Genomic DNA, 17,568 nt, shown 5'->3' on the forward strand with positions numbered 1-17,568 from the left:
TAAATCATGAATTATTAAACCAATCTTAATTTCGAACTCTTGAAAATCTAATTGTCAGTTGAAGTCATGCATTTCTAAATAATGTTACAAGTTAAACATATGAATGATAAGTTGCATTTGCTATACTATAAGATTAATATCTTGATATTATCAAGAATACCACGTATCAAATTTAGATTTCGGACAGTAAGTATGATCATATAGCAAAGAGAAAACACAGAACAAATTTCACGACACGAATGATATTTCTAATAGACAGCAGTATATGTTTGATGCGCGATATTTTAAGATATAACAATATAATATAATAATAATATCTAATAATTTAATTATGTACATATATAAGAGTTTGTATATATATATATAATATATAAAAGAACTTCAATTAAATATTTTCAAGTGATTAAAATTGAGACACGCAAATTGAATATGTTTCTTTTATTGAAATTTGTATTAATAGTTTTAATAATTAAGACGTACGCGTATATCATACAAGATAATGAAATAATATTGCTGCCGGCATGGAACCCAGCAGGAGCAAAAAAGTACGTGCGTTTTATTGTAGTGTTTTATTTATTCCTCAACGTCTTAATCACTATTCGAAGATTATTAAGTTTGTTCTTAAGTGTCATTTTTTAATTAATAGATTAACTCTGAAAGTTTCCGAAAAATTCGTGCAGCTGAACCTGCGTAGAAATGACCAGGTTGTATCGTTCGCGAAATATGGAAAAATAACGCAAAAAATGTCACAGAAAAGTTGTCGGATTTCAAACCATCGGATTCTAGCTTCTGTCTTCATGAAAATCATCAACTCTGCGGTTATCAACTTTTGTCAAGAACATAGATTTGTTAGTAGTATTATAAGAAAAACAAATTGCTTTAAAAATGTCTTTTTACTTGCAATCTTTATTTTTTATTGTTTTATATATTTTTTTTATTTAAAGTAACTAGGATTTTTTGTGTGGAGAACAATATATTTGAGATTTGACCTTATCGGAATGTGTTTACTGCTTTGTCCTTCATCGACAATTTTTGCGTTAGAAAACAGAATAATCTTTCATTCGTTATACCTTATCTTGTTAAAAGATCTTTACGATATTTTTCAGATAGGCTACAGGCGTCGCCTTGGTAGAAAAGAGTCGGAACACAGTATATTCACTCGCTTTTACAATTGAACTTGTGTGCTTGCTTCCCCTACTACGTTGCTCTGGTGCTGGTCGGCCCGAGTTTGCATCACTGTTGGGAACCATTTTTACATGTTATATAGCTCAATGAGTTATGTATAGTGTAACTTGATAAGGTTAGCAGTTGTGAATAGCTTTTTATTAGTATTAAATAAGATAAAACATTATGATTTTTGTAGAATACTGAATTTGAAGTTGAGATTAAAGATTGACAGTGCACAACCAATGATCATAAAGCATATAAACTTTTGTTTTTAACTAAGAGATATATTGATAAAAATTATTTATTACAATTTAGGAATGCAATTTAATGTTATATTTATTTATTATATTTATAATATTATAGACAAGTACAGTATTGGATGTGACACATATCATATGATATATATTGTATATAAATACGTACGTTGAGATCACTACTCATATCACATTATGTTGGAAAAACCGTCTGGTCTGGATAACCAATTATCCAAAGAGGATTATTTAATAATGAGAGCTAAAGAAGCATTGCCAGTTGACATATATGCTGCTAAATCATGGCTAATTTCTGCAAGATCTTTATTTCCACATAGTGCAAAAGTGCAGGTTAGTAATCTATCATTATATACATATGATTTTTTAAATGTATGAGTCAGATAATTTATTCAAAAAATTGTTTGTAGTAACTATATATATATATATATATATATATACATAGATTTTATTTGAATCTATAACAATTGTACAGATAATAAGAATTTATATTTGCATTTTGTTTTTAGTTTGAAGCATATCGTATTGAGAAGTTGTCAAAAAATGTCAAAGAAGCAGCAAAATGCTTTAGTGAAATGTGAGTATTGATTGAACTTTATTCATTGTATTTATATGATCTTTTAACTTTTTCTTAAATGTAAATATAGATTCCAAAATTTTCCGGATGATCGTGATATATGGAAAGAAATAGAAATGGTAACAGCGTGTCTGCGCTTAGAACAGTGTGATAGTGAAGCAGAATTTTTGTGTCAAATGTTTCAACAGATCCCACAAGATCTACAACACAGATTACTCGTAATGACAGCTGATCATAGTGAAGACACAATGGAGCATTGCAAATTATTGCTTTTATTACTACAAAGATTTCCTCAAACTATAGCAACTCATGGTGTATGTACTTAAAATATGAATTTAATACATAAATGTATTTCTTATCCTTTAAAAGATACTTTAAAAGCTTTATGTTATCGTTTGTTTGTTAGCCACGTTTGGTAGAAACTCTCTTGACTGCAGAAAAACACAGTCATCCAGGCCGAGCTGTGAATGGTTTCAGAAGATTATTGGCATGTGATGCATTGCCATTACTCGGTGCTGCTCCAGTAGAATTGAATCCTCGTCTTAGCTTACGCTTACTCTGTAAAGCTGTAGAATTCTACATAGCATATATACTACAGCCTCAAGATGCACAAATTCATAATCCTTGGGACAGACTTTTCCAAATTGTGGAGTTAATAGGCAAGAAATTAGGATGGGAATTGAGTAGTTTATTTTCTATGCCTTGGGATCGTGAAATTTACAGTGACAGGCTTCAACAGTATACTATTGCACATAGTGCTGGTTTGTGCGATGAGATCATAGTCAGGCAATTACTAATGTGTACAATTGTAGTATTATTGAGGATATTGAACGAGCATGCCACTCTTATTAACAACGATGAGACCATGCATTGTCTTGTAGAAGCCTTTGGAGAAGGAATGCATTCTTCTGCAGGTAAGATACTGTATTCATTGGCATTTAGATGATTATAAGCTATATTTACATTCTGAATTTTATAAGCCAGAACCCAAATTGAAAAAACGGAAACGAGAGGACAATGTTGGAATAATAGTAACTAGTGACAGCGACTATAATGGCAGTGGTCTAGCATTGGCAGTAAAGTTATGGGATTTATTACATAGCAATGATTATCTCCAAAGAGAAGTAGGCAAACTGAGTCAACAATTGCGGCTAGATAGTTGGTTGAATCCGTTTTTAGCAGATTTTGCAATGTACAAAGGTTTATATCAGGGAGTATTAACCAGATTGTCACAAGAAAGCAGTAATTTATCTGTTAATCTTCGTTTGGCCAGTGCATGTTTCTTTTTAAAAGATTATAAGGTATGCTGTGATTATATATTTCCATTCTTAAAATTTCTTCAGAAAATGTATTTTCTTCAAGTTATTAAATAATTTCTTTTTTCTTTTAGGGAATGTTGGAACATATTACTTTAGTGGCAAGCTCGTTACCCGCTGTAGCAGGCAAAGTATCTCATAAATTAACGGCTTCAAGTATGAGGCACTTGCATTATTTGACTCTCGCCCGTTTCCCCATTTTACAATACTGTTGCAGATTGCTTCTTTTAGCTATAAAGGTAGTAATTTCTTTTGTCGTAAAACATATTGTATTTTCGGTAAATACACGATCGATATGATTTTAGGAAAATTTTTCTTTACCTGGAAGTGTCGGAGATCTGGCCATTGGGCATGCATTGGTTCTAATACAGATAGATTGGCCACAAGAAGCTAGTATTTTAACTACAATTACGGAGCGAATTCTTAATCGTGGGAATTTCGCTTATCCATTATTCCAATCCTATGTAATATGCGTAGATATTTTAGAAGAATTAACGTATTTATGGACTGAACATGGCGGAGGCGTGTCGCTAGACTTTACAGGTTCGGGAGTTTTGCAGAGTATGTATAATGCCTTTCATCAATATTTATAACAGCATTTAAGAAATTATATAAGAATATTATTCTAGATCGTCGTATCACTACCCGAGGTGCTGATAAAGGTGTGCGTGAGGAAGTGAAGCTAACCATGCGTCGACAAGCCGCACGGGACGGTATCGATCCTTTAGACGAATTATTACAAAAGTTTATTGTCAATGAAAAAACCGCTATTTTGCATGGTTTAATTATTCTATAATATTCACCTTAGACTATTATCATAATCCGTACATAATGGGAATTTTTATATGAAATTTTTTTAAATTCTGCACATCCATAATTCGCTTCTGAATTTTATTTAGCAGCATATGACATTTTGGAAGTTATTTATGAAGATTTTATAAAATAATGTATAGATTTATAAAATTTATAAATAAAAGAACGTATCACTTTTATTTATTGCAAAATCTTATTTTACATATTAAATATACATCGAGTACAAAACCGAAACCAAAGTTTAAAAGAAACAAGTTCTTGATTTATTAGAATATTTCTTTCATAACAGATTTTAATATTATAATTATATACACATTATCGAAGCAAAGTTTTATTAACATCTTGCCCCTAAATCTTTCGTATGGACGTCTTATGTAAATATATATTTTATGTTATCTTCTTACATACATATTTAACAATAAAAGACTGACAATTAGCAAAATTATATAAAGTTATTCTGAATTAATAAAATATAATTCTCAAAGCAGACTATATAAAATTTCATTGATAAATGATGCGAGTGATTATAGATTACACACTATCGGGTACTTATACTGATTATTATCAAGTTTTTTTTAAGTAATGTAACAAATAATTCTCTTGTTAAGGCTGCTTAGAATTATAAAAATTCATAATGATACAGAAACAATGATTTTTGCATTCTATCTAATGTATACGCTTAATTGAAGAGCACTTAGAAGTAAAACTTTAATCCCCGGCATAAAGGAAGCTATCTGACTGAAATCTGGTCCTGATACTAACTGCGTATGTAAGTCTAATCCTCCCGTATAATTACCATTTTGAATCGTTTGTGATATTTGATGTAACCCTTGCAAGGTATTCTGAGATAACTGAAAAAGAAACCAACAATCACAAGTTATTCAAATATATGTAACACAGTAACGTTACAATTTACTTACCTTATTCTCTCTAAGACAATCGTATAGCACTTCCAGTTTCTTTGACACGTCTTCTATTTTTCTTTTAATTTGCTGGAAAAATAATAATAAAAATATAAAAGGTCTTATTCATTAAATAGATGTACAGTATTTTATATTACGAATAGAGTTATGTATATAATATATATTAAGAATCAAGTATTCACCGGATTCTTTGCATTTTCGTAGCATTGATTTTTTAATTCGTCCAATACTGTTTTCAAGTGTACATGCTGCTCCGGAATGGGCGCTTTGGGTTTTTCATGTTCAACCACCTTCGCAGGCATCGCAGGTTGTAATGGCTCAACCGGTGGCTTGATAGGTGATGCAATGCTTGGCATACTTTGTCCATATTGTGAATTATAAGGTGCATGACTTTCAAGAGGCTGATAGAGATTATCTTGAGGTAATGGCTGAAAAAATTACATTAAAAATAATCATACATATAATTATAAGTATATAATATACACAAAAATTATATATAAAAAACTTACAGCTGGTTCTGGTTGGCTACCTCGCAATGGATGCAAAATGGGAACTTTTGACTGAAATTCCTGTTTTGGCTGAAAAAAATAAAAATGATTCATTTTCAATCGTTCATCCTTATTGTTAACTTTTCTCAGATTATTTCAATCGCTTTGCAGTGACGATTGATGATGCATCTATAATATGAAAATAAATAAAAGCTTTCAGACAACAAAGCCCCACAAACTCACTTTGATACTTAAAGTGATAATCGCATTAATCATCTGTACAAAAAAAAATTGTTTACTTTTATATTTATAACGCAAGTTACAAAATATAAATGAATGACAAAAAAAAATTCGAAATCTCTTCCTTTGGCATAACACACTTATTAGTTCATATCACAATATAAAAAAATGTTACGTCAGTTAATTCTATTAATGAAATACGGAAATATAGATAGTGGTCAAATCAATAATGCTAATGTACGTTCTGTAATCACGATACATTGTAGATATGACATTCTCAATCTGTGAAGCCGGCTACCTTAACATTTGTACCCCTCGAATGCTTTGCTTTCCACTTCCTGGTACCAGCATGTTCCGCAGACATTTCGTTTTTGTTGTATAATGCCAGTACCGGCTACATGATTTTAATAGAGCATATCAGTATTTAAAGGGAAGAAATTTATTCGCGAACGGCAATAGAAGATAACGCGCGATAGGAGCTATCGATCGGACGCAACGCAATTAGATAAACTCGAGACGATGATTTACCTGCATTTTGGAACTTTTTCCAATCGGTGGATCATTCCATCCAGACGATTGCGGCGGTATCTGATACATGTTTTCATTTCCAGGTAACGGTATTTGTGATGCAGGCTGCGATCTGACGGGTTCGTATATCTGGGTCTGGGGCGCATTTTGCGCTGGCGGCATCACGTTTGACTGAGGTGGCTTGTGCAACTCAGGTTCTTTCGGATTATTCATGAAAGTTGGCGGTTGATTGGGATAAACGTTACCGGACATAGGAACTTGGGGTTGGTATGAATTTTGTAGAGGGTAGCCAGGAACGGGAGCCACTTGCTGAGAATTGTATATCGGATTTTGCGACGGGAAACCACTCTGACCGTATGAGGGAGTGGATTTGACAGAGGGATCTATTAGATATTTTGATCTCGATTGCGGTCCGACACTGGATGGTCTCGAGCCACTCAAACTAGAACCGGATGTCGGTGGAGGTGGAGGTGGAGGCTGAGCGGGAACTTGATTGTAAGGGGCTTGATTGTACGAGTGTGATGTGGAATACTGATCGTAGATCGTGGACTGTGCTTGAGGCTGTGGGGGGAGTGGAGGCATTCCGTACGGCTGGGACGACTGAGGCGGCTGCGACAGCTGGGACGGTGGACTATTAAATGGATTTGTAGAAGCACCGTAAGTTTGTTTCAGCGGAGTTGTGTTCCAGCTCTGCGCGGGGGCTTGCCCAAGTGTTTGTTGAAACGGTTGTTGCAGCGGATTGTACACGTTCTGCAAGTTCTGCGAGGGTCTTTGCGTCTGTTCGTAGTAGTAGTTCTGCGTCGCAGGCTTCGCGACATGCCTCTGCTCTTGTATGTAACTCAGAGCTTTGCACAAACGGTCCCTCAACATCGAAACTCTTTGTTCCTGGCTGTTTCCAAGGTAATTCAAGGCGGCCTCCAGATCACCCTCCGCCGCCAGCATCTCAGCGTACTGAGACAGCACAGAGGCAATTTTATCCTTTATCTCGAATTCTCTGACACCTTGCAGTTCCAAGGCTTTCTGCATGATGACGACCAGTTCCACCACTTCTTGAATATCGGCATCGGACACCTCAATCAGCTTGTTCAAGTTGCCGGAGCAAATGTAACAAATTTGCGCTTGCTTCTTAAGACTCGGATTGTCACACGACACCAAACGATCGCCGAGCATATCTGTCACACACAATCCGTGTTACAAACGTGATATATTAAATAATCGTAACAAGTTATTTTTATCGCATGCTTACCGCACAAGGCAGATCGCTCCTGTGTACTGGAATGTGTAAATATACCAATTAACGCTTCCTTCCAGCATTTTATGTCACTGCTGCTCACAACCTCTGCCCAATTTTCGCTAACTAATGAATTGATCAAAGAATTCAGTGCACTGGAATGTTCTGAAAAGTATCTGTACTGGGTACGAGCTAGTAACTCGGGGCCGGCAGCCATCGAGAGGATTATGGCATCGGCGTACCTCTTGCTAGCGAAGCACAAAGATACGGCAGCCTCGATATTTCCTAAGAGGATTGCCTGAGTGATAAGGCCATCCTCATCTAAAAGATCATGTAAATGTGAGTTATATGTAAATTCGTTTTCTTGCGGTGTCAAAGTTATTAGCGCGCTCCTCACCATCGGAAGTATTTATGGTGTAAGTGTTATCCACAAGTTTGTTTAACGATGCTTTCTTGCTTTGCTCTTGTGCAATGGTATCAAATCCAGTACTACCGGCCATAACATTTCCATTTAATACCTGCATGAAATAAGCAAAGCATATATAATCAACGCTAAAGCAATATTACACAAGTACACGCGCGATGTTAATATCAATCCAAACCTTACATTGTTAAGATTAGAGACACCTTCTATGATGCTGCTTATATCATCCTGAGGTATAAACTGATTCAGTTTATTATTCATCGTTTCGATATTGTAGCCCAATAATTCTAATATACTCTTTGTCACATTTTCGTCAAAGTAAGCACGAACACAGCTCCAGATTTTTTTCGAATGTTCATCTGACGATCTATCCACCTTTTCTTGACAGAAATCACTATATTGTTCAGTTTCCACTGCTGCTTTTAATTTATTGGAACGTTGAATGAGACTGGGTTGTGTGATTACTTGTGATATAATAACTTTCCTCTCTAAATTTGGCTTTCTGTTTAAATCAGCAGATTGATTCTCGAAAATTACTAATTTACCACCGAACTAAAAATAATATTAATTTTATTTTAGCAATCGTTCTTGTTTTGTATTATAAAAATATTATTTATATATTATATGATATAAAAGAAAATTTAACTCACCCCAAATGATGCTCCAAATGGTCTTCTTAACCATTTAGGCGCTTTTGTTAAAACTGGTGCTGTTCCTGTTTGCATTGTAGGTAGAGGCTGGTTGAAAGGATCTATTCCTGGGAATAAATCCATTCTGTTGGATATTTCTTGTTGTGATCCACCTAATAAAGAGTAGACAACAGCATGGCCATCGAAGCTACTGCCAACAATTAATCCTGGATGCCTCGGACACCACGAGACATCAAAATTCCATTGAGCTGTTTGAGCTAACTCACATATCACTTCACCATTCTGCCATTCAAAAAACATATATAAAATTAAATGTCAAAATAATTTTTATTTATATATAAAAAATGCATTACATTACCTGTGCGTTTGAATTAGGATTCCAACACAAAATTCTATTATCCTTTGCGCAGCTCAAAAGTAGATCAGAATCTTGTGGATTCCATGCAATTGATAGAACACCACGCTGATGACCTTGCAGAGTTTTTAGAGGTGATGTTGGAACTCTTACATCCCACAATTCAATGATGGGTGTTTGATCATCCTCGGATGCTAAGCACAATTGTGTTCCAACATCTGGATGCCATTGGGCAACTTTCCAACGTACCTAATGTCAGAAAATAACTGTAAAATTTTCCTTAAACATGTATTGCATTACAGTCAAACTAGAAGAAATTGTACCCTTGAATTTGCATCTGTCAGTTTGAATATTGGCTTTTTTTCTTTCACATTCCATATAACACAGCACTGTGAAAATGTGGATGCAAGAATATCCTTTAAATGTACTGTAAAGTAAAATAACAATGTTAACTATCAGAATTAGATTTGCTTAAAAATTATTTTCTGCATCATGCGCAATTATTTTTAATTATAATCTGATGATAAAAACCTTGTTTGTTCCAAGCAATGTGTTGAACATCTTCTGACTGCTGATTTTTAGAAAGTGTTGTTGGTGTATTTGTATTAATGTCCCAAATAAAAATCTCACTCTCTGTTGCACCTGTAGCTAACTGATTTTCATCCCGGAACGGATTAAAATCCATTGCCCTGACAGGTCCGGCATGTCTGAGAGGACTATTTATCAAATAATTATTATCCCTGGCCAATAACTTTGCAGCAGAATAGATTTTTATAGTGCCATCCTCACAACCTCCAACAATTATGCCTGCTGGGTTATTTCCGTAGGATCCCCAAATAATTTTATGAAACCTAGATTATCGATAAGTGGCATTCAGTTAATCAACCATGGTACACTAAATCAATTTAACCCAATTGATAATTACTCACCTGTGATCACTGGGAACACTGGCTTGAAGTTCCATTTCATATCCTGGTTGTTGTAAGTTCAATGAGTACAAATCTAAACTGGCAGAAGTACTAAAACTTGCATCTAGTTGTTGTGCCGCTGTCCCCGCAGCCAACATGATAGGATGTTGAGCTGGTGGAGACCATGCTACATTCACAGTCTTCAGCAATTCCTTGACTTTCATCTGCATATGACATAAGGAAAAAAATATACTTTTGGCATTTTGCACATGTATGGAATAACATCTTATATATATACGTATACATTAAAAGAAAAAAAAAAAATTTTAATAACACCATACACTAAAGAGTACAGAAACTCAAGAAATTAGAAATTAATTGCATAGAACCAGTAAATAATATTATCAGAAAATCAGATAATATTGCAGTAATAAAATTCATATTGTTTCGAATCATTCGATACAGTACGACGATAAAAAAAAAAAAGTGTTTCGATTAAATGATGCGCTCTCACCTTGACGTATTCTGGCGACTGTAAATAGAGGCTTTATATAAAATAATACGTAGAGTTTTCTGACAAGATGCAACGACCCGTCAAGTCTTCCAACGTGGCGAGCTGCATGCGAAGCGATAGTATCGCCATCCTTGGAACCACTGGTGTATTACGACATCCGTTTTCGTTTCCGTACGTCGGCGTCGGCTGCTAAGCTGCTAGACGGCGATGTTATTCGGCGTCAGAGCACTTTCGCTGCTGTTGCTTAACAAAGCGTTGCTTCGAAATTAGTGAGGTAATTAGTGGCTAGAAGTGCATCGTTTTGCATAATATTGTTATTTTATCAATTAATGAAGTGTTTATTCCAATCTTTTTGTTTGTTTAGATTGTTTAAGCATAATTTTGTGGCTACATGTGTATTGATGTTTCCTAATTTCCAGGCTGTGAAGCAATTACAAATAAGGTGTTGTATAAACAAGACTACCAGTTTTTCTACTGTTCGATATTAAACTGTTTATTTCTTTGTTAAATTTCTTTTATAAATGTTGAACATGTGATTAAGCTATATTACAGCTTGATTGGTTTGAGAGTTTGAAAACAAATGATAATATGTAAGTAGTATTATGATCAGTTGTTGTGTTTTGCAGTTTCTTTTCACACACACTATTATATATTATATATATAAATTTTTTAATTGTATTCTTCTCTGCATCAAATGTAAATGCTATAGAATTCAATGACTAATTGGCAATCTGTGAACTTTGCACAATGTGACAATGTAATGCTTTGTATTCTGTTACATTAAATTTATTATCTTATAAATATTCAAATTGTGAACAGTATCTTATAGTTGTATTTCAATAGTACAATTTGATTATTTTGTTATTTTAAGATTTATTTTGTTAATTTCATTATGCTATTATAATAATGGCTCTATTTATATTGTTTTAAAGTCTGTTGTATATTATGCTATTAAACTCTATTATGATTCTGCTTTAAATTATATTTTTGTAGACATTGTTTGCAATTTTTGTAGTCTTGAAGTTTAATCCAATCATAATATGTATGTACATTGGACTTGTACAGTGTTATAAGATTATCAATTATGATGTACTAAGCTGATTAAGATGTAATTTTTGATATATCAATTTTTTCAAAATATAAAATTCAAAATGTAAAAATATAGTTAAATTCAATACTGTTTAATGATCTTTATATATACAATAAAAATAAGTGCTTGATTTAATAATTACTACATAGATAAAAAAATTTTTTATTAAAATAGTGACAAGAAATGCTAAAAATCAGGAAAAAATATGAAACTAAAAGATTGACAAATTTTGAGAAATTAATGTTAGAATCAACATAATGATAAGTAAATATGAATAAGCTAATAGATCAAAACAAGTTTTGTTTCTGCATTGATACTTTACATATGCATAAACAATGTTTATTTCATTAATATACAAACGTTTTGATCATTTTACCAAATCATTTTGTTTTATTAAAATATTTAGACATTAATCAATTTAAATTTTATTGTAATGATACGTGATTTTTGTTTCAGAGTTTATTTCAGAATTTCTTGGAATCTTTCTTTTTTGTCGTAATGACCCGACCTGTGGATCACGAGGAGTTTGTGATAACAGAAGCCGGACTTGCGTGATAATTTCGAACAACTTGGTATAGTAAAATGAAATGAGATTTCCTGAAACAGATGAGTGTATGACTGAACTCTCTGCTACGCGTGTCAAGGAAATGAATGTAATCAATGTTATGGATCAATGAACAGCAAGATGTGGCTTAGATTGAGACGATCTCGTCGTCTGTCAGTGATCGCTTTCTTGATCATCACGATAGTAGGCGTATTTCTGATTTGGTTGAAAAGCAAGGAGAAAGACATCAATCAGCGAGATGACTTCATCTCATTACGGTACAAGTGCATAATTAATTGTAATGTTTAAATTGATTTAAATCAAATTTTTACTTAATGTGTTTTTAATTATTAAAGATTGCATGGAGACCAAAAAGATTACATCGACCGTCGAGGAATTCATGTAGTGGTCGGTCATTATATAGGAGACTCTGTGGATTCTTTGAAATCTCCAAACATTACGAAAGGTAATAGATTTGAAGGTAATAGATATACTGTAAAGGTAAGAGATAGATATGTATACCAGAAAGATAGTGGAAAACAAATATTTATATTATTCTTCCTTTTCCAGATATTATTAATCAAAATTTGTTCAATCCACGACCGTATGAAGGTAAAAATGGAGAACCTGTAGTAATACATCCGAAAGATTTTTACAAGATGCAGCAGTTATATCAGATTAATCGATTTAATTTAATGGCTAGTGATAAGATACCATTAAATCGATCTTTACCCGACGTTAGAAAAAAAAAGTAAGCATTGTTACTCAAATTTTTCGTCACATAGATTCTCGTCATATTTTATTCGATTGTAAAATTTTAAATTAATTTGTATTAAAAATTTTATAGATGCCTCATAAGGTATGCAAATGTAGGTAATTTACCAAAAACGTCGATCGTTGTAGTATTTCATAATGAAGCTTGGAGTACGCTATTACGGACAGTACATAGTGTCATCAATCGATCTCCGAGAGAATTGTTAGAAGAGATTATTCTTGTTGATGACAACAGCGAAAGAGGTGAGGAAAGATTAAATTCGAAAAACTATAACCAAGTTTATCATCTTTATCAAGTATTCTCTGTTATTTTATCTGTTGATACAGATTTTCTGAAGGGCCCTTTAGACGATTACGTGAAGAATTTTATTGTACCTACAAGAGTTTTGCGATCTAACGAACGAATAGGATTAATAAAAGCAAGACTTTTGGGGGCGAACAATGCTAAAGGTGAAGTTCTCACTTTTCTCGATGCTCACTGCGAATGTACGGTTGGTAGGTAAGCTTTACTATATTGTTCTAATATATGAAATTCAGCGTTTTCTTATCATGTGATATTATCTGATGTTAACATTGAATGTAATATTTGCAGGCTGGCTGGAACCGTTGCTCGAAGCAGTTGGTAAAAACGCAACAAGAATCATTTCTCCAGTAATAGATATTATAAATGACGATACCTTCAGTTATACAAGGTAATCGTTTAATTTCTATTTTTCAAGAAACTGCAATACTTTGATAACAGTTGCAACAAGATTGCATTTTTTTCATTTGATTTGATAACAGATAAAAAGTTAATTTTATAGATCCTTTGAGCTCCATTGGGGTGCTTTCAACTGGGATTTACACTTTCGCTGGCTAACTTTGAACGGCCGTCTGCTAAAGGAGAGACGTGAGAACATCGTCGAACCGTTTCGCACTCCCGCAATGGCAGGCGGATTATTCTCAATAAACAAAGATTATTTCTTCAAATTGGGCAGCTATGACGATCAGATGCGAATTTGGGGCGGCGAAAATTTGGAATTGTCATTTCGCGCTTGGCAGTGCGGAGGTAGTATCGAGATTGCCCCTTGCTCTCACGTCGGGCATCTCTTTCGAAAGTCTTCCCCTTACACTTTTCCGGGTGGCATGGGTGATATTTTATACAGCAACCTTGCTAGAGTCGCTTCGGTGTGGATGGATGATTGGGCGGAGTTTTACTTTAAATTCAATCCCGGTAAGTGTGATTATTATTAGAGTACATGTAAATATTTTATGAATCGGTGAATTCTTATACTCCGAATTTTATTAGAGGCAGCCAGATTGAGATACAAGCAGCAAGTCCGTTCGAGATTGGCCTTACGCGAGAAACTGCAGTGTAAAAGTTTCGCGTGGTACTTGGAGAACGTATGGCCTGAACACTTCTTTCCTACGGATGATCGATTCTTCGGCAGGGTACAAATAATATTAATTTTTGAATAAACATTGCATTGAATAGAGCAGCTGCTTATAATATTACTTCTGTTAGATAATGCACGCTGCAACAGAGAAATGTATTATGAGGCCGACTGCAAAAGGTTCTTACGGGCAACCTTTAGGGAACGCAGTCCTACACTCGTGCATAGCGCGGCCGGTACTCAGCCAGATGTTCGTGATGACCAAAAACGGAGTGATAATGACGGATGAAAGTGTATGTTTGGACGCACCGGAACGCGATACGCAACAGAAGACGCCAAAAGTGAAAATAATGGCGTGTAGCGGTCGCGAAAGACAGAAATGGCAATATGATAAACAAGTATGGTATCTCTCTGATGAACTATCAGTTATCATAGTAGTCTTCTTAGCGTACGTTATAGAGGCAATAATTATTTTTAGACAAAAGTATTTTTGCACGTGCCTTCTGGGATGTGCCTTCAAGCAACAACACACGATAACAACCCTGTAATTGCGAGTTGTACTGAGAATCTCGATCAACAATGGATCTTGGAACCAGTTCCTTGGAAGCAATGATCACGGCGTCGCTATCGCGGTATCTATCGCGTTATTAACAAAAAAAAGTACTGTCCTTAATGAACCGTCAGTCCATCAGTAATTAATATGCGCAACAGTAAAAACTGTGACATCAAATTGCATTCTATGCAATAGCTTGCGTTGATGTCATCTTAACAAAAAATTGATATTTTTTTACTTTTATATTGAAAAATCCGAATGCATATCTTTTATAACAATGTTTGAATTGTTTAATAAAATAGCAAATATCATTTATATATTATCGCCTGTATTATTTTTCTTCTATAATATCATTATAATTTCTTCTTTTTATACTTTCAGCCTAATTTCGTTTATTATTCGTTCTGATTTCATCGTTGATGTTGCGCGCAGTGTTTTTTAGAAGACGATTCATATATTCAAAAGATGAGCATAAAAACATGACACATCGTGCGGTCTTCTCATCTTGCGGATGTAAATGGATCTCGTTCGCCATCTAATGGATGAGATGACTGTGCTTGATCACAGTTAGTAATCGGAATATGAGTGGTCGTTTCAAGAATAAAAGTGCGTCGATGGCATAATTAACATACACGTTGTACGCGAGTATCGTTTTGCCGCATGACTTCCGATTAACATTACTCTTCAAAGTAATATCATATAAACGTCAAGCGAACTACTTTGGAACGAGCAATCTTAAATAAACGACCGATGCACGTGGTGGTTCTTTCGACCGATTTGGCATTGCCTTAAATAGACAATCCTTCGCTGTCGCAATTCCGAAGAAGATGCATATTGTTAGTGATTCACTGCTAGTTAGAGCCCTGTCGGCGAGTCATCTCTATTGTCATCGTCGTCAAGGTTGAATCCAACATCGCTGCAATTCGACATTGTCTTGTTGTAACGTTCAACCATTAAAAATTTCACATGTCATTTATGAGTTTTTATTTTTAATGAAATCATTATTCTACATAATAGTAATTGTTTCAGTAATCCTAATAAATGTTTGAAGAAACAGATAAATTAGTTTTATTAATCAGAATTTAATTAAACTTTTTATTTAACACTAATTATATAATTAATTTATCATTTATTCTCACAAATGTTAAATTTATTCATCTAGTATATTTATCTTGCTATGTTTTATGTTAACATTCATTTTTATTTCAAACGTCCAATTCACTCCATGATACATTGTCGTAGTACAACATTTCTAATTAAAAGTAATGACTCAAGGATCCCGGTTTCTTCCAACCCTGATTAACCAAGTAGGCAAATACGTTTACCGAAGGCTAACGCATAATGTACGAAGTCTCTTCGCAGCAGCACTTTTATCTTTTAAGGTATTATTATTTCTGCATTCTTTGTGACTTTTTTTAAAGAATCAACAGCATACGAGACTTGAATATATCTAAGTTTTAACAGCTTCAAAAATTTCTTACACGTGTAATTCGAATTATTTGATTATAAAATTGTATACTTCAATATTAATTTGCGTGTCAAAAATTTGTAAATATCTATGTGCTTTAGCAGCTTAGAAAATTACGATAGCAAATAAAAACAATTATATTATTTTCATCCGTATTATTTTGCAGATTTAACATTGCGATTTTATCAAACAATACTTAGATATCATTTTTCATAAAATCACGAATGACACTGTTTTAAGATATTTTTCGACGCATTACTTACCAAAATATTCGAACTCTCGCGAAATCGTTTGGAAAGGCAGAAATTTGCATGCGTTAAATCACGCATGTTAGGAGATCGAAGGATCGAGATCTCTGTCGTGTCGTTTCGGCGCGATTTCGATCCAGACGATACGAACTGCATCCGCGGGCTACTTGGCACAGTTTACCGATATCTGGGTCAAAGTCACGTCCTCGCTAAGAAGGTACTTACTTAGCCTGAAGCGCACTATTCCGCCCGTGCCTTCAGATCTGATCACCTCCAGGCCAAGTTTGGTCGAGATGAGTGAGACCTTATTTATGGATTCGCGTCTCCGAAAGACGAGCGGTTCTTTCGTCGAGCAATCTAGATGCTATTAATGGTCCGTATTTTGTACGATGTAAAAAAAATATAAATATTTTAATTAAGGAGATAAAAATAAACATTTTTTTAATTAAAAGTATTTCGCCACACTTTATTTACTTATTTGTATTTTATTTTATTTTTTTGTTATTTAAAATTAGAGCATGAGCTAGCGTCAACTATAAGTTCCTGCTCACACTCGTAAGTGAAACTGTAATCTATGGACGGACCGGAAGCAGCGATTTGCTTAATGAAGGCAATCAACGTGATTAACGTATCCTAAAATGACTCATCTCGCGATGTCGCGTATCTCTATTATAAATAGCGTAGCACGTGAATAAATAGTTCTCGGTTTTGGATTACCAAAGATATCTCATCACTTTTGAAATTCATCTCCAAGTCACGTCGCCAGCTTGTCCACCGGTAGTCCAAGTGTTCCGGTTCTCACACACCTGTGACCCTGGCCAAGCCGCCGTTTCCCACATTAATTGCGGCTCTTCTTCTCGACGTGGAGTAAAGAGGACGTAATTTTCTGGCAACAGGATCGTTTTCGGCTGAACTCACCATTGACCCCTCGACATACAATCGCACCGGGTAAAACCACTTTGTTAAGCGGTTGAGAGAAAGCATTATATGACTTGTACTGAATCCTGACTTCTCGTTTGCAATGTTGTTTTTACCGAACGATACGCGTACATAATGTGCTGCAATTAATAAATGTTCAATAATAAATATTCAGAAAAATCGAGGATTTTTTATTA

The 17,568-nt window shown here is 34.3% G+C and overlaps 3 protein-coding genes and 1 long non-coding RNA gene across 9 annotated transcripts; 3 read left to right on the top strand and 1 right to left on the bottom strand.

Moving 5' to 3' along the window:
* The first annotated feature begins 1,063 nt into the window (after positions 1–1,063).
* IntS10 (integrator complex subunit 10) lies at positions 1,064–4,321 on the top strand. Of its 2 annotated transcripts, none has more exons than XM_012359167.2 (9): positions 1,064–1,300; positions 1,531–1,769; positions 1,946–2,013; positions 2,084–2,327; positions 2,420–2,927; positions 2,998–3,314; positions 3,404–3,568; positions 3,635–3,890; positions 3,959–4,321. In XM_012359167.2, the coding sequence occupies exons 2-9, from the start codon at positions 1,617–1,619 to the stop codon at positions 4,123–4,125; spliced, it is 1,878 nt and encodes a 625-aa protein (XP_012214590.1). In that variant the 5' UTR covers positions 1,064–1,300; positions 1,531–1,616; the 3' UTR covers positions 4,126–4,321. The 2 variants fall into 2 exon arrangements, with proteins under 2 accessions (XP_012214590.1, XP_012214591.1); XM_012359168.2 differs by having other exon boundaries at positions 1,127–1,300; positions 3,635–3,872.
* A 61-nt stretch (positions 4,322–4,382) lies between these two features.
* Sec31 (secretory 31) lies at positions 4,383–10,543 on the bottom strand. Of its 2 annotated transcripts, XM_067355966.1 has the most exons (15): positions 10,404–10,543; positions 9,911–10,113; positions 9,513–9,832; positions 9,305–9,408; positions 8,985–9,230; positions 8,627–8,908; positions 8,160–8,528; positions 7,950–8,070; positions 7,568–7,873; positions 6,322–7,493; positions 6,092–6,187; positions 5,575–5,643; positions 5,248–5,493; positions 5,063–5,134; positions 4,383–4,993 (listed from the first exon to the last, which is right to left on the bottom strand). In XM_067355966.1, the coding sequence occupies exons 2-15, from the start codon at positions 10,111–10,113 to the stop codon at positions 4,805–4,807; spliced, it is 3,795 nt and encodes a 1,264-aa protein (XP_067212067.1). In that variant the 5' UTR covers positions 10,404–10,543; the 3' UTR covers positions 4,383–4,804. The 2 variants fall into 2 exon arrangements, with proteins under 2 accessions (XP_067212067.1, XP_067212068.1); XM_067355967.1 differs by lacking the exon at positions 6,092–6,187 and having other exon boundaries at positions 10,404–10,542.
* On the top strand, positions 5,347–5,795 carry LOC137000137 (uncharacterized). The gene is made up of 2 exons (XR_010890430.1): positions 5,347–5,486; positions 5,577–5,795. It is a non-coding gene; the product is annotated as an uncharacterized lncRNA (long non-coding RNA).
* On the top strand, positions 10,543–15,054 carry LOC105667392 (Polypeptide N-Acetylgalactosaminyltransferase 3). 4 transcript variants are annotated; one of them, XM_012359169.2, is made up of 12 exons: positions 10,543–10,677; positions 10,768–10,845; positions 11,950–12,315; positions 12,394–12,518; positions 12,608–12,788; positions 12,885–13,054; positions 13,139–13,306; positions 13,404–13,503; positions 13,615–14,024; positions 14,100–14,242; positions 14,316–14,582; positions 14,663–15,054. In XM_012359169.2, the coding sequence occupies exons 3-12, from the start codon at positions 12,167–12,169 to the stop codon at positions 14,795–14,797; spliced, it is 1,848 nt and encodes a 615-aa protein (XP_012214592.1). In that variant the 5' UTR covers positions 10,543–10,677; positions 10,768–10,845; positions 11,950–12,166; the 3' UTR covers positions 14,798–15,054. The 4 variants fall into 4 exon arrangements, with proteins under 4 accessions (XP_012214592.1, XP_012214595.1, XP_012214593.1 ...); XM_012359172.2 differs by having other exon boundaries at positions 12,394–12,503; XM_012359170.2 differs by lacking the exon at positions 10,768–10,845 and having other exon boundaries at positions 10,569–10,677.
* The last annotated feature ends 2,514 nt before the right edge of the window (positions 15,055–17,568 follow it).

This window comes from Linepithema humile, chromosome 5, assembly GCF_040581485.1.
Source record: "Linepithema humile isolate Giens D197 chromosome 5, Lhum_UNIL_v1.0, whole genome shotgun sequence".
NCBI classification, from domain to species: domain Eukaryota; kingdom Metazoa; phylum Arthropoda; class Insecta; order Hymenoptera; family Formicidae; genus Linepithema; species Linepithema humile.

Bases quoted from the DNA above. Each gene is read 5' to 3' on its own strand.
- Sec31 (XM_067355966.1), bottom strand. From the start codon at position 10,113: ATGAAAGTCAAGGAATTGCTGAAGACTGTGAATGTAGCATGGTCTCCA. The intron at 5,644-6,091 runs GTAGCCGGCTTC...TATTTTTTTCAG, and splicing joins CGAGGGGTACAAATGTTAAG to CCAAAACAGGAATTTCAGTC. The intron at 4,994-5,062 runs GTAAGTAAATTG...TTTCTTTTTCAG, and splicing joins ATTGTCTTAGAGAGAATAAG to TTATCTCAGAATACCTTGCA.
- IntS10 (XM_012359167.2), top strand. From the start codon at position 1,617: ATGTTGGAAAAACCGTCTGGTCTGGATAACCAATTATCCAAAGAGGAT. The intron at 2,328-2,419 runs GTATGTACTTAA...TTTGTTTGTTAG, and splicing joins AAACTATAGCAACTCATGGT to CCACGTTTGGTAGAAACTCT. The intron at 3,891-3,958 runs GTATGTATAATG...ATATTATTCTAG, and splicing joins AGGTTCGGGAGTTTTGCAGA to ATCGTCGTATCACTACCCGA.
- LOC105667392 (XM_012359169.2), top strand. From the start codon at position 12,167: ATGAACAGCAAGATGTGGCTTAGATTGAGACGATCTCGTCGTCTGTCA. The intron at 13,055-13,138 runs GTGAGGAAAGAT...CTGTTGATACAG, and splicing joins TGATGACAACAGCGAAAGAG to ATTTTCTGAAGGGCCCTTTA. The intron at 13,504-13,614 runs GTAATCGTTTAA...TTAATTTTATAG, and splicing joins GATACCTTCAGTTATACAAG to ATCCTTTGAGCTCCATTGGG.